Below are 14,576 nucleotides of genomic sequence, written 5' to 3'. Positions count from 1 at the left end.
CACGAAGGGAGGTGGCATTTGACCCGGGGCCTCCAAGAGTAGGTAGGAGGGGTTGGGGGACCAGCACAATCAAAGGCTGCGATTTTCTAACCCGGGAGGGACAGGATCAGATCTGTTGCTCTAGGGAGGAGATCCCTGGGACGATATGAAGGATCGGGGGTGGGGCAGATCTGAAGGCCAGGACAGCAGTGAAAGGAGTGTGGCTAAAGAGATTCTGTGAGCCTCGATGGGGATAGAGAAGCAAAAGAGAGGATGAATTCAAAATGAGTTTCAGACATTGTGAAGGTCAAGTCTGCAGGCTATGGAGGAGAGGGGAGAATCGAGCGTGAAACCAAGGTTTCTAGCCTTGATGATTGGGAAAGTGAGACACTTTTTTTTTTTTTTTAACAAGAGAACAAATCCACACTTTATTTACTTTTCAATAAGTTTAAATCCTTGAAGGGTACGGCGTCACACTGATTCTGTGTCCAATGGCCTTAGCACGAAGGTTCCTTCGGAATTTGGCACAAACCATGCCACTGTTTCCATGAGCGTGAGTTACCTTTCCCCAGATTACTCTGGTTTTGTTAGGTTTTCCACCAGGAGTTAACTGTGTTGTTCTTTGCTTTGTACACCTAAGCACATCTCTTGCCTAGATAGAATTCAGTTTCATCCCGAGCATAAACACCTTCAATTTTAAGAAGAGCTGTAGGCTCCCTCTGGTTCTGGAGACACCGCTTATAGCCAGCAAAAGTGGCCTTGGGCCACAACCTTCGAGACATATTTGTCGTTTTAGAAGTCCTGTTCCCAGCAGACCTCCACAGGCTCCAAGATGCCTGAAACAGCAAACGTGAGACACCTTTAACCAAGTTGGGAAACATTAGAGGCAGGGTTTTGTTGTTTTGTTTTTTGGGTTTGTTTGTTTTTTCAGGGGAGTAGGGGTAGGAGGAGGTTGGTAGCAAGTTGAGGTTTTGATCACGTTGGGTTTGAGACTCCATTGAAACATCCATGTGGTGGGCTGTGCAACATGGCATAACAGAAAGAACACCCAAACTTGAGTTCTTAATCGTAGCTCTGCCACTAAAACTTGGGCAAGCCTACCTTTTCGAGTCTCCCCTAAAAAATACATTCATATTCTGCCCTGACTTTCTCACAGAATTGTTGCAAAGGTCAGATGAGAAAATGGATATGAAAGAGCAATATTGATGCTAGATATTACCATATAAACTAGGCAGTTGGAAATGTGGGTCTGAGGCTTAAAAGAGAGATGAGTTGTCTGTTTTTTTCCAGCTTTATTGGGATGTAATTGATATATAGCATTGTATAAGTTTGAGGTGTACAGTGTGTTGATTTGATGCACTTATATGTTGCAAAATGAGTACCACCATAGCGTTAGCCAACACCTCCATCCTGTCATATATTTACCGTTTCTTTTTTGCGGTAAGAACTTTTAAGATCTCTCATAGCAACTTTCAAGTACATGATACAGTGTTGTTAACTATAGTCACCATGCTGTACCTTAGATCCCCAGAACTTATTCATATTAGAACTGGAAGTGTATACCCTTTGACCAACATCTCCCCATTTTCCCCACCCCCTGGCCCCTGCAAACCACCGTTTTACTCTCTGTCTCTATGAGTTCGGCTTTTTTGGATTCACTTATACATATGAGTGATATCACACAGTATTTGTCTCTCTCTATCTCGACTTGTTTCACTCAGCATAATGCATGAGGTGTCAATTTAGAAGTCATCTACAGAGGGCTCCTAGCTGAAGCTCTGGGAGTGGACAGGATCATTCAGGGGAAAATAAGGAGAGAAAAGGACAAAAAAAAAATGGTACCTTGGAGACTATCTCCGGTTAACCAGAGAAAGGAACTGAGAGGGAGAGACCAGAGAAGTAGGAAGAGCCCCAGATCTGCCAGGTGCCAAGGGTAAAACCACCTGATGAAAAGCTATCCTCATACCCCAGGCCAGGATGAAGTCTGTTAATTTGCTTTCACCTTCTCCCATCCTCAGCAGGGCCCAAAGCCATCTGGCTCTCCTACCTCCTTCCCCTACGGGAACGGAGAAGGGTTTGATGTCATTTGTGCAACTAGATTTCCGCTCTGTGCCCACCCTTGTGCTAATCACTAGGGATACGAAGATGAGTAAGAACTTGGGGTCTGTTCTTGAGAACTCCCCAGTCTGATAGGACCAAGGCTGGGACTAAGGTGAGGCAATTAAGGTACTTAGGGTGCAAAGTTTAAGGAGGCACTCACTGCTGGGGTCAGGCGAGTATAGGGTTGGCATTTGAGCAACCCCGAGAGCGAATGCCTCCTTAAATTTTGCACCCCAGGTGCCTTGATTGCCTTACCCTAGTCTGACCCTGGGGAAGACTCACATGTCAATAAAATGGTCAGGGTAGAAGGTAATTGTTATTCATTCCGTCCCAGGGAATCAAGAAAGACCACAGAGGTGCTATGGGAGCTGGGTTCTCATGAAGAGTGGATAGTTTATCAGGCAGCATAGAGGTGCAGGGATCAGTGTGCACAAAGGCATGGAGGTAAAAGAGATCTCGGAGTGTCTTCAGGGAAGGGTGGTTGGGCTGCAGAGGACGTGGAGAGGGCACAGTAAAAGGGGTGAGGAATGGTGGGAGCTGTTGCTGGGTGAGAAGGGATCGGGTTGTGAAAGGCATCCAATGCCACGCCCTGCTAGGGTGACCAACCATCTCAGTTTGCCCAGGACCTCCCCAGTTTTAGCCATGAAAGCCCAGCAACCCGGGAAACCCCTCGGTCCTGGCAAACTGAAACAGTCATACCTTATCCTCAAAACAGTGGAAAGCCATTAAAGGATTTTCACAAAGAACTGGCAGGATAGGCTTCATGTTTTAAGGTGACTCCAGCATGTCTGGGTGGGTGGAGGAGAACTGGGTGCTGAAGAAACCTGGGAGGCCAGTTACAGGGAGCCAGTGGCACGGAAATGGGTATGTGCTTTGCCTGTGGCCTCTGGCAGACATGAGTTCCAGATCCCCGGCTCAGCCCTTTCTTTCCTGGCTGTTTGGTCTGACCAAGTTACTACGTGGCCTGTTTCCTCATCTGTAAATTGGGGCAATAATGGTGCTTACCTCCATGGATAGTGAGGATTAAGGGAGATACGGTTTAGCGCAGTGCCCAGCACACAGCAAGCACTTAATAAATATTAGCTTTTTTAAAAAAATTAATTAATTTATTTATTGATTGATTTTGGCTGCGTTGGGTCTTCGTTGCTGCCCGCGGGCTTTCTCTAGTTGCGGCGAGCAGGAGCTACTCTTCATTGTGGAGTGCGGGCTTCTCATTGCGGTGGCTTCTCTTGTTGTGGAGCACAGGCTCTAGGCGCGCGGGCTTCAGTAGTTGTGGCACGCGGGCTCAGTAGTTGTGGCTCGCAGGCTCTAGAGCACAGGCTCAGTAGTTGTGGTGCACGGGCTTAGTTGCTCCGCGGCATGTGGGATCTTCCCGGCCCAGGGCTCGAACCCGTGTCCCCTGCATTGGCAGGCGGATTCTTAACCACTGCGCCACTAGGGAAGCCCCCTAAACATTAGTTTTTATTGTCCACATTATCAGTTAGGAGATAATTTCAAGGCCTGAAGGAAGGCAGCAGCACGATGGGACTGCTGAGGAGGAAAGGGACTTGAGAAAGGTTTGGGAAGCTGACTTACCAGACTTTCTTTGCTGGTGAATTGATTATATTTTAGCATGAATGATTTTTTGTTGGCATTAATCCCCCAAAGTATCTGCTTTTCAAGACTTTTTTATCTCTAATTGTGGAATGAAAGGCTTTGTCCCCTTGAAGGAAAGGCGGAGGGGAAAGAGAAAGGGGCAAGGGAACTGCTGGAAAACCAAGCATGTGTTTGAGATCCCTAAGGTTAAGGGAAAGAAATGGTGGAGTTTTCAAATGCTTATCTTGATCTAGGGGGTTGAAAGGTACGGGTTCTGAATAACTCTCTCGCCCCATCTTGCCTGCACTCCCCACATTGCCTTGCTTCCCAGGGATGGACAGTTTCTGGATCCTGGGTATAGTAATAGCTACGTTGCCATTACTGAGCTGATGTATGTAAGTGCTTAATTTAGCACCAAAACTGGTCCATAGTGGGTGCTCCATAAGCAGTCTCCTTTCCTTTCATCCGCCTAAGTTGTTTGCAAGACTGGGAATAAAGTTTCAGACTTTATTCTGATTGAGACACATGCTTTTCATTAAAACTACATTAAGAATTAAGACCGCCACCCCCCGACAGCCATCCTTCCACTTATATCTGAATGTGGCCATATGTACCGCTACGTGTGTGCAAACATGCAGACTTGCGTACTTCAGCACACACACGGCAATTGACAACTAGACAGTCAAGAAAGCACCGTTAGGTGAGACAAAGAGTTTAGTTCAGTGTTTCAAAGAGCTGGTGAATCGTTGGAGGGTGGCAAAGATGGTGAGAGGAAATAGAAATACACACCTGTATAGAGCTTACTATCAACTAGGCAATATTCTAAGTGCTTTTTATGTAATGAATGCATTTGATCCTCACTACAGCCCTGTGACATATGTACTATTATTATCTCTATTTTACAGAAGAGGAAACTGAGGCATAGAGTGGCCAAGTGACTTGGCGAAGGTCACTATGCCGTACCGACTTTTCACAGGGGCTTCAGTTGACATGGAAGACATCCGGTCACCATCCATACACTTTCAGACATCTGTGTGGTTTCTGCCTGCTTTATTCCCCCTCCCTAGAGTGCCCCAATCCTTTCCCCACCTGACAGGTTCAGACTGGCCTAGTCCAGGGATCAAAGAGAGCCCAGCTTGGTGGGCTTTTATAGCCCCTTCTCTCCCACAGGTCAGGTCTGGCATTTAAGTACTGTGGAATCAGTAAATGGAGCAAGCAGTCCCTTCTAGCCACCACTGTGTGCACCCAGGCTGTCTGATTGGGCATCTGAATCAGTTCATGGTTGCCATGCCAATTCTCTATGGAGACTGCAGCCTGCTTTGAAATCCCAACTCAGTTGGCTGGGGCCTTGACTACTCTCCTAGTTCGGCCAGTCCCTTCATCCAGGAGCTGACTCTGTTCCTTTGTCCCCAGCTCCTGGTATCTCTGCACACAGATGCCTTTAGAAGACCATAAATGTCCCTAGAAGCACCAGTGCCATGAGAGAGAGTGCAAGAAGCTCCTATTACCAGGCCTTTTCTACCTCCAGATCAGACCCCTTGAATATCGACCCTTAAATGGATCATGCTCAAGAGAAGTTTGCGACATCTCCTGGACTTTGCTGTTTGGACTGCTGTCCATTCCCTCGGGGAGCCAACCCTACTGTTGCCTAGTTCCTTCCACTATCTCCAGCCTAGCTGAACTGGCCTCACTCCTTTCTGGCTCGTTGTGAGTTCTAGCATGCCCTAAGGCTGTGGCCTCAGTGCTCGTGATACTATCATTCCTTACTTTACATTGTGTATGTAACCAGCTTTTGAACACATCTTGTTTGATTCTCACAAAAGCTCTGTGAAAGAGGTAGAGAGGTTATCATCAATCCTATATCGCAGATGAGGAAGCTGAGACTCGGAAAGGGTAAGTATGATGTGTCCCAGGGGCTAGAGCTAATAAATGGAGAACCAGGTTTCCGAATTCCATCACCGTCTTCACTACCCCGGTCACTCTTCCAAGTGTCTACTGTGTGGCAAGTACTAAGCCCCGCTTGCCTCCTGTTTCTCCCTTACATGATTGTGACAGAGCCTCAAATACAAAAGTCAGTCCTGGGGTTAGCCTGCCACACCCTCCTTGCTATCTTGTGTACACCAGCTCCCCTCAAGCTTCCTTTGGCCTGCTCCCACCTGCTTCACAGCAAACAAGAGTGAGAGTCCTCCTTTTGGCTGGAACACCCAGTCCGGTAGCTTTATTGTCCCACCACTGCCCCCTGGAGAGGAAAGTCTGGATCTGGAGATGGAACCTCTTTCCAAGGGGGATTCGTAGACTCTTCTGAAGAGAAACTAGATGTCTGAGGTGAGGGATTTAACATTTCTCAATGTGAGAAGGGCATGAAGTTCCTTTGTTGAACCAGGACGGATTTTTAAAAAGAAAAGCTTTCTCTCGATGGCCTCTTGGACAGAGAGGAGATGCTGTTGTTTGTGTTGTGTTGTGTTGTGTTGTGTTGTGTTGTGTTGTGTGTGGGTGGATTTCAATAAGAAAAGAAATCTCCCTACCATGAGGGGGTGGGGACCTCTCCTCTGACAGAGTATGCTGTCTGTTTCTAAGGAGGAAGGAAATTTCTTGCAGGAAAGGAATGTCTCTCTTTTAAGAGAGGGGGAAGCTCTCTCTCAGGATTGCTGAGTGTGTGGGAAAGGAATACTTACTCTCTCCTTTCTTTTCTAAAGGAGAAACCTCCTTGAATGAGGAGCCCTTCCAGGCTTTCTGTCTGAAGGGAAAAGACTGTTTCTGGAGAACAATTCTGATAAGATTATGCCTGATTTTCTCTTCCTTTCTGATATACTTCCCACAGGGAGTCAGCATTCTCTGAGAGGGAGTGGCAAATAATTTTTTCTATTAAGAGGTAGGGAAGCTGAGGGGAGAAACTTACTGTGGGGAAAACTCTTACTCCGAGGGGCCATTGGTGAGGGCAGTGACTCTGTGATGGGGAACCCTCATGGAACCGGGGGAGTCCTTTGGGAATCCGAGGAGCCCAGAGTATTAAAGGGAGCTTAGAGAGGTGCTAGGCCAGCCCTTGTTTGCTCACAAGGAAGCTGAAGCTTGGGGAAGGGAATGCCTTGCTACTAAGTGACAGAACCAGGAGTTGAACCCAGCTTTATCAAGTGCCAGCCTGGAGCTCTTCCTACCACAGCTGACCGAGGGAGAGGGGGCTACCTGCTTCTTGGGCGACTGATGCTGGCCAGGAAACTGCTGCTGCTGCTGCTGTGAAATGTTTGACCTGTGTTAGAGGCATCTCTGGGGTGGGAGGCATTGATTCCTGAGGGAAGGAAACTGGGGAGGAGGGTAGAATCTGGGGCTATGTCGGAGGAAAGGGGTCAAAGTCACTGTGCAATCCAATGGGTGGCTTGGGGGCATCAATCAGCAGTGAACGCTGAGTTTCGAGGAAGAACAGGGCATATTTCTCCCAGGAGTGCAGGGGACGTGTGGGTGGAGCCAAGGGGATGCCGGCTACCCTCTCCGACTTGCGAACTTTCTCTGTCATTTCCTGTCTCTCCAGGAGGAGTTGTCGTTTTAATCTTTTTAAAACAGAGGAAGGGGCCCAAGGAAACTTTTTGAGGGAATGTAGATGTTTTATAATAGATCGTGGTCATGTTTACGAAACTGCCCACAATTACCAAAACTCAATAAACCGTATACTTAAAATGGATGAAAAAATCACATCAGAGGAAGGGGTAAGTGAATTAGAGCCCAATAAAGCTGTTATTAAAAAATGGGGGGTGGAGCCCCAAACCAAAACAACAAAAAACAGGAGAGAATGGCCCCGGGCCTGGTTTTGCCCGGCCTGGGGGGTGGCGATCCCTCCTTGGCAGTTTCAGCTACTCAAGTCACTATCTCTTTTGCCCATTCCTTTCTTGATCAGCAAAAAGCCAAGGCCAGCTCATCCAGGGGTGGTCAGAGGTTGCAGGAGAAAGAACTTCACAAACACACAAGCCACCTCTTCGTTTACTGTAAAATCCTGTTTAATGTGTAACATTTCAGGCAGAGAGAGGCCTTAGGGACCAGAGGCAAAGGCAGCCCTGACCAACCCCCACTCCAGCTTATCTGCCTGCTTCTCCCTCCCTACCTCCTCCACCCCAGACATGTCCTCCTTTTCCTTGGGCCGGCAAGCACTGTTCCTCCTTTTCTTGCGTTTGCTACCCTCCCTTCTCCACCCACACGTCCACAGCACCCTCCCTCCACTCCACTTGCCCACATCCCTCCCTACTGATGTGACTCCAGAAATAGGGTATCTGACAGCACGGGGTTAAGATTAGTTTCATAATTGGAGATGTTGTCAGAGCATCCTACCTCTGGTCCCCAGTGGTCCCAGGGAGAGGAAGAGGGAAGTGGAAGGGATGCAGGCAACGAGCACGGCCCACACCCCCAGTAGCCTTGAGTGCTGGCGTGGGTGGCCTCCAGCTCCCCACCCCTTCAGCCCCTGAGGCAGAAGGCCCTGGAAGGAAGGGAAGTTGGGAGGGAAGGAAGGTTTTGATGGAGCAATCCCTAGCAGTCCGAGGCCTGTGCACCGGCAGGGGAGAAGGAGGGGCAGGCCCGTGCAGGGTCGGGGACGGGAAGGGAGGTTGCCTGGTCTGTGGTATCAGCAGGCCGAGCAGCGGTCACTCTTCTCGGCCAGCCCGGCCCCGGTGCCGGGGCTGCGGCGCAGTATGTCTTTCAGGGAGCCGTCCTGCTCGCTGAGCAGCTTGTTGATCTCGTTCTGCTTGTACTCAGGTGAGAGGCGGTGGCCGAAGCCCCCGGAGCCCTTGCGGGAGGGCGGATTGGAGCGGCGCTGGGCTCGGCGGGCACAGGCCCGGAAGATGAGGTACACCACCTCGGCCACGTTGAGGATGATGCAGATGCCGGAGGCGGCCAGCATGAAGACGGTGAAGACGGTTTTCTCCGTGGGGCGGGACACGAAGCAGTCCACTGTGTTGGGGCAGGGGTAGGCCTCACATTTGACCAGCCGCACCATGGCGTAGCCAGGGTAGAGCAGATAAAAGACGTACATGAAGGCGGCCTCGAACAGCAGCCGGAAGACCACGCTGATGACATAGGTCCACCACAGTGTCCCTGAGATGTGGACCTTGTGCCTCTTCACCTCCTCCAGGTGTAGGGGGTCCCCGTGGCCCTCAAGTCGCAGCATTTTCTTTTCTATGTGCTGCTGGTGAGCCACGTGCATGGCCACGAGGAGAGCTGGGGTGGAAACCAAGATGAGCTGCAGAGACCACAGACGCACATGGGAAATGGGGAAAAAGTGGTCATAGCAGACGCTGTTGCAGCCAGGCTGGAGGGTGTTGCAGATGAAGGAAGACTTCTCGTCACCCCACACACTCTCAGCAGCCACCACCAGCACCATGATTCTGAAGATAAAGATGACCGAGAGCCACACTCGGCCAATGGCAGTAGAATGCCGGTTCACACCACTGAGCAAGGTGTACAAACCTGTCCAATTCATCCTGCCTCATTCACACCTGCAAAACATGAGCCACAGAGCAAGCTGTCAGGAAGCTGGGGCCGAAAGCCAGACACCGTAACACTGCCTGACACCCCCTTACCCCTTCCAAGAGCCAGTGACAAGAAAGGAAGAAGGAGAGTCATAGCTTTCCTCACCACCCCCTCTCCCGTGCTAGCCTCTCCTTCTCTTTCTCCTCCTCCTCCTTCTCCTCCTCCCTCATTCACTTGATGACTTGACCTCCCTGAGCCCCATCTCCCTTCTTCGCCTTCATCCAACATTCTTTCCTCTCCTGCCCTTTGCTGCCAGGCCCATCTTGTTCTGCCATCGGCCATCCTCTTTAGCTCCCCCTCCCCCAGCTCCTTAAGTCTGGACCTGGGGCAAACCCAACAAAGCCTCATTACCTTGGGGAGCGCCTATCCCTGAGGCCACCCAGACAGGTCCCCTATGGTCTCATGTCTGTGCAGGGGGAGTGGTCCCTGGGTCCGCGCCTGCGTCCCAATTCATCGCCGCCCGGTGCTGGGGAGTCATATGCTGCTTTATACCCAGTGTCTGCACAATGGGACCTTTGTGGGGCTCTGAACAACGCCCTTTAGAATTCAGATCAAACGCCCTGACTTCCGCCCACCCTACACACAGAGCACTTGTGTCCCAGCGCCGGACACCCAGCCTGCACCCACCTGTTCTGTGCCCGCCCGGTCCATCGCCGCACCCGCCCCATAGCCCCACCAGAAGAATGGCCACAGCGGGGCGGGCGGGGGGAAGATGGAACAAAGACAGGTGCATGTAAGAGGGGACCCGGGGGAACCAGGAGGCTCTGGGCTGAGGCCCTCTCCGGTGACTCTACTAGAAACTTAGATTCAGCAGGATTTTTCCTAGGCTTAGATCCCCTCCAGGGAATGGGTGAGCTTGAGGTTAGGAAAGGGAGCTCACATTTATCAAGCCAGGAACTGTGCTAAGCGTTTTCCCATACATTCTTTCTTTTGACCCATTTAGCAAGCGTCTAAGGACTGTTACCCCAGTCTTTCCAGCTGAGGAAGCTGAAGCTCAGATAAGTTAAGTAGCTCACTCAAGATCACACAGCTGAAGTGTTTGAGTAAGATGAAACACAAAGGTATCCGCAGCAGAAGTCTAGGCTCTTTCCACGGTATAATCCTTGTGCTTTTGCAGATGGTGTCCACAAAAGCGAAGCCTGGCAGTTAATGACAACAACAGCAGCAGCAGCAGCAACAAAAGCAAAGGCTAATGCTACCCATAAAAGCACAAGAAACAAGGAAGCTGCTGACCAGTGAGTACAGTCCAACTCCAGTGTCATGGAGCAAACCCTGACCATCCCTCCTTGAGCGCGTATCGAGGGTGGCCAGGTGGGGACAAGCCAGGAGGAGAAAGCAAACGTTAAGCAAGCAAACAGAAAGTTAGAAGATGGAATAGGTAAGAGTCACCCTAGCTTTGGGTCTGAATCCTGGTTCTTCACTGGCTACAACTTTGGGCTGAGTTACCGAACCTCTGAGTCTGCCGTGTTCATCTATAAACGGGGTTAATACCCGGGGTTACGGTAAGGTTCGAAGAAGCAACCTGCAAAAGTTCTTAGCGCAGCTGCAATTTCATAGTTGGTGATCAAGGGAAGTAAAAACCTTACCAGGAAGAGAAAACAATGTGGCTTCGGAGGAACTAAGTGATCTGCCAAACCCAATATCCCTCTTTTTTCCTTCCCAATGCTGTTGTTGACCTATAGTGTCTCTCTCAGACAGAACAGACTGTTCCATTGCTGCCCTGCCCCCAAGTCAAGCATACATTGTACTCCTGGTTTCCTGAGCTTGTTGGTTGCTCTAGGGAAGAAATTCCCCTCTGTCCCTTAGGCAGGCAAAGAAGGCCTCCTTCTCCCTCCCACCACTTCTGCCATTAAGTTGCAAGGAGATCATGCTGGAAGCCGGGAACTGGCTGTGAGAGCACACAGGCCTGGACGCAGGGGCAGTGGTTGTTGTAGGGGAAAGGGTAGGGTATTAGCGCTGGAAAAGCTGGGGGGAACGGAACGCAATGACAGGAACTAGGGGACGAAGGGACGGTCCATGGGAGATAGATTACTTCTCTGAACAAGGTTTCTTCATTTAGCTTAACAAAAAAGCCTCAGCCAGTTTATGCTGTGGGCCTAAACCAGTGTGGGAAAAGCAGGGACGCAGGTGCCCTTTCTCCCAAGCCTGGGATTCTGAAGGCACAGCGGCTACAGGAGGTACCCCGGGAAGAAATGCTTCATCCAGTGAGACATGTTTGTTAGAGTCAAAAACAGGTGGTCGAGGAGCATTATTAAGAATAACCATTTCCTGAGCCCCCGTTTCGTGCCAGGCCCTTGCACGCACATGATCTCACGTGAACCTCAGAACAACCCCGTGATGGAGGTGTTATTTGTAATCCTCATGTCACAGACGAGGAAACTGAGGCAAAGGAAGGTGAAGGGACTTACCCCAGTGTCACAAGGGTCGTGCAGTGAGTACGTGCCAGAGCTGGGATTTGAGCCAGGTCAAGCTGACTCCAGAGCCCATACTCTTTCCCATAAGGCTTTACTGCCTCAGCTACAATGATCATTTTTCTTTCTATGAGTGCGTTTTTAGAAACAGAGAGATCGAAGACTGGTCTGGCTTTTATTCTCCTCTAGCCCTTCTCCCCTTTCCTATAACTCACAGCTGTTTTCCTCTCCTCCCTTCCCAGGGCTTTCGGCGGCCTCCTGATTTGTTCTGTTTCCCCTTCCTTACCTTTCTCCAGCTGCTTCCTCAAACCCCAAAGCAAACTTCATGTGTTCTCTTCTCTCTGTCCCTCAGCGGTGCCCCACAGACAGCCTGGCCACCCCTGAGTTTCTAGGTTCTTGTAGCTCTCCGCCTCCCATCTTCTTGAGCCCTCTGGGACATAGCCAGGAGCTCCCTTTGGGGCCCCTAAGGACCCTTGTGCAGGCACTGGGATCTCAATTTTTGCTCTCCCTTTGGAAGGAGAGCTGATCCCTATGTCAACATCAATACCTCAAGGGTTTCACTTCAAAACATCCAGGGGACTTACCTGATTTTGAAATCCAAACTGTTTTTGTGACTTTGGGTTAAAGTCCAGGTATTGATATGCTCGGTGTTGCTCCAGGAGTGTTTTGCTCTCATGTTTAATTGGACAAGACTTCTCTGACCATGTCAGGCTCTGGCCTTGTCCTCATATTCAGATTTGCCCAAGCACTCAAGCACAGTTCCAAATCAGGAGATTGTCCTTAGTGCCTCCAGCTAATATTATACCCACTTCTCAGACAAGGCAGTCGAGGCTCGGAGAGGTTAAATAATTTACCTTAGTGACAGCTGCACTGCTGCTAAATGGAGTCAAATTTCAAATTTGTTTTCCTCTGACGCCAAAGCCTTTGTACACGGACAACCTCTCTTCCTTAAAGGCCACTGCATTCTGAGACCAGGCCCATAACTCAAAAACGTATACTCCTTTCCACATGTGCCAGCATGCGTGGGTATGCGTGCACACACACACACTTTCATCAAGTCTGTCTCTCTCTTTCTGCTCCCACCTCTTCCCTGTACCTCCTTCCAACTCCTTGTGTCTTTCTGGTTTGGGGAAGAGGGGCCTGGCTGGGCTGGCTGAGGTTGCACTCAGCCTCAGACTCCACACTCCGTCCCTCTGGCCAGGAAAGGACAGGGACCTTTCTCTGAGATCTTCTTCTGAATTTTGGGCTGCCTTCATCAGTTTGGCGTGGCTAAGACCAAACTCCTCCAGCCCTCTGCCTCTTCACCTGCTTCTCTTCCCTGCCTACCCCCTGTGGTTCCACAGCACCTCAGTCGCTGCACTGTTCCCTCCACGCTGCCATACGTATTCTGTGACCAGGCTTGGGTCAGGGCCAGTCTAGCTCATTCCAGTTTTCTTCTTCTCTCACTCTGCCATGGTCTTTCCATAGAACTGCTAATATCAGCTCCCTTCATCACTGTTTGAACTATACCCTCTTACGCCTCCATCAGCTCTCTGACTTCCGGTTGCTCTCTACTTGGGCTTATTATAGCAGCCACCATTTATGAAATACCTACTGTGTGCTAGAAGTGGTCTGTTCCTTAACTCTTATCCTCACTACAACCCTGTGAGCTGTGGGTTATTGTCTGCAATTCACAGAGGAGGAAATGGAGGCTCAAAGAAGCTGAGTAACTTATCACACAGCTGGTAAGCCAGTGCTGGAGCTCAGATTAGGATTCATGTTGGCCCCTCACCAAAGCCTGGGTCCCTTCCCCATTGCTCTGCTGCATCCTCATATATACTTCTCTCCATTCAAACCCCTCTTGTCTCTATTCTCCTCTCCCCATCTCATTTTCTGAAAGTCCATGCATTCTGCAGTGCCATTCCCAACAGCTGGAACAACTTTTAAACAGCTGGGGGGCGGGGAGCCACCCGTCTTTTAGATCTCCCAATCATCAGTTACTCCAAGCTCAGCTTGAGTCTCCCTGTCTCCCTCAAGAAGATGGAAACGCATGCTCCCAAATCTTGGCCCCGTTGGCTGGGCCTGCTGAGTGCACTGTATTCATCCGCTGACAGCCCCCATGTTGGTTGCACGCCTGGTTTACCTTCTAATCAGGGAAGGAAAACAGCACCTGGCAGTGCCCAGAGGCCCCACTGAACCCTAACCCTAACCCTGTGTGGCAGGAAATGTCTTAAAGAGATAAACTTGGCCACCCTGAGCTTGGTGGGGGCCCCTCAAGTCTTTCTGGGGATTTGACCCTGTGGAGATGAGGGGGATTCTTGTCTGGGAAAAAAAGAGTGAGAGCAGGAGCAACACGGAGCCTGGAAAGAGGATGAGTTGGGGGTTACAGAGAGAAACTAAGCAAGCCTGGCGGGAGGGGCCTCAGCCCAGCTCAGAGGGAAGCAGAGAAGGGATCTTAGTGGCTGAATGCTGAGCCCAAGAGAAGGCAAAACCCCGGCCTCTCCCCAGCCCCCGCTTCTGCCCTCCTGGGCCACACCAGCCCACGGGGCCCACCTCCCTCAGCCCCCAGCTTCCTCACCTGGCTGCTGCTGCCCTTTCCCAGGGAATGTCTGCAGGCGTGTCTGCACTATGTCACTAGGTACTGTCAGCCCAGTCCAGGGGAGGGACAAAGAGCCCAGGGCTGGAGCCAGATATGGCCCACAGCCCAAGAGGAACCAGACAAACATTAACCAGCCCTACCTCCTCCCACACACAATCATTAAATAAGATTGATCCCCTGAGCTCCCAGTGGCTTTGGAGAGACAAATCACATAGCCTGAAGTTACTGCCCTGTCCCAGAGGAAGAGAGGCATCGTCGTCACCCATGTACGCATGTTTAGCCCAGTCTGGGGGACTGAACTGGACCCGGGCTCATCAACAGTCCTCAGCCTTCCCCCACCCCCTGGCCATAGGTAGATCCAGTGTGTGGGTGAGCTGCAGAGAGGGCTCCTGCACTGGGTGCCATCCCTTCCATCCCTTCCA

The 14,576-nt window shown here is 50.5% G+C and overlaps 1 protein-coding gene and 1 pseudogene across 1 annotated transcript; both read right to left on the bottom strand.

Annotated features, from left to right (window-relative positions):
• Positions 1-427: 427 nt before the first annotated feature.
• On the bottom strand, positions 428-761 carry LOC137757179 (large ribosomal subunit protein eL33 pseudogene; annotated as a pseudogene).
• Positions 762-7,630: 6,869 nt separating this feature from the next.
• GJB1 (gap junction protein beta 1) lies at positions 7,631-14,211 on the bottom strand. The gene is made up of 2 exons (XM_068533897.1): positions 14,134-14,211; positions 7,631-9,131 (listed from the first exon to the last, which is right to left on the bottom strand). The coding sequence occupies exon 2, from the start codon at positions 9,113-9,115 to the stop codon at positions 8,261-8,263; it is 855 nt and encodes a 284-aa protein (XP_068389998.1). The 5' UTR covers positions 9,116-9,131; positions 14,134-14,211; the 3' UTR covers positions 7,631-8,260.
• Positions 14,212-14,576: the final 365 nt, after the last annotated feature.

Source organism: Eschrichtius robustus, chromosome X (assembly GCF_028021215.1).
Source record: "Eschrichtius robustus isolate mEscRob2 chromosome X, mEscRob2.pri, whole genome shotgun sequence".
NCBI lineage: Eukaryota > Metazoa > Chordata > Mammalia > Artiodactyla > Eschrichtiidae > Eschrichtius > Eschrichtius robustus.
This window is presented reverse-complemented; position numbering and strand designations above follow the sequence as displayed.

Excerpts from the sequence above, each read along its gene's own strand:
- GJB1 (XM_068533897.1), bottom strand. The coding sequence starts at position 9,115 with ATGAATTGGACAGGTTTGTACACCTTGCTCAGTGGTGTGAACCGGCAT.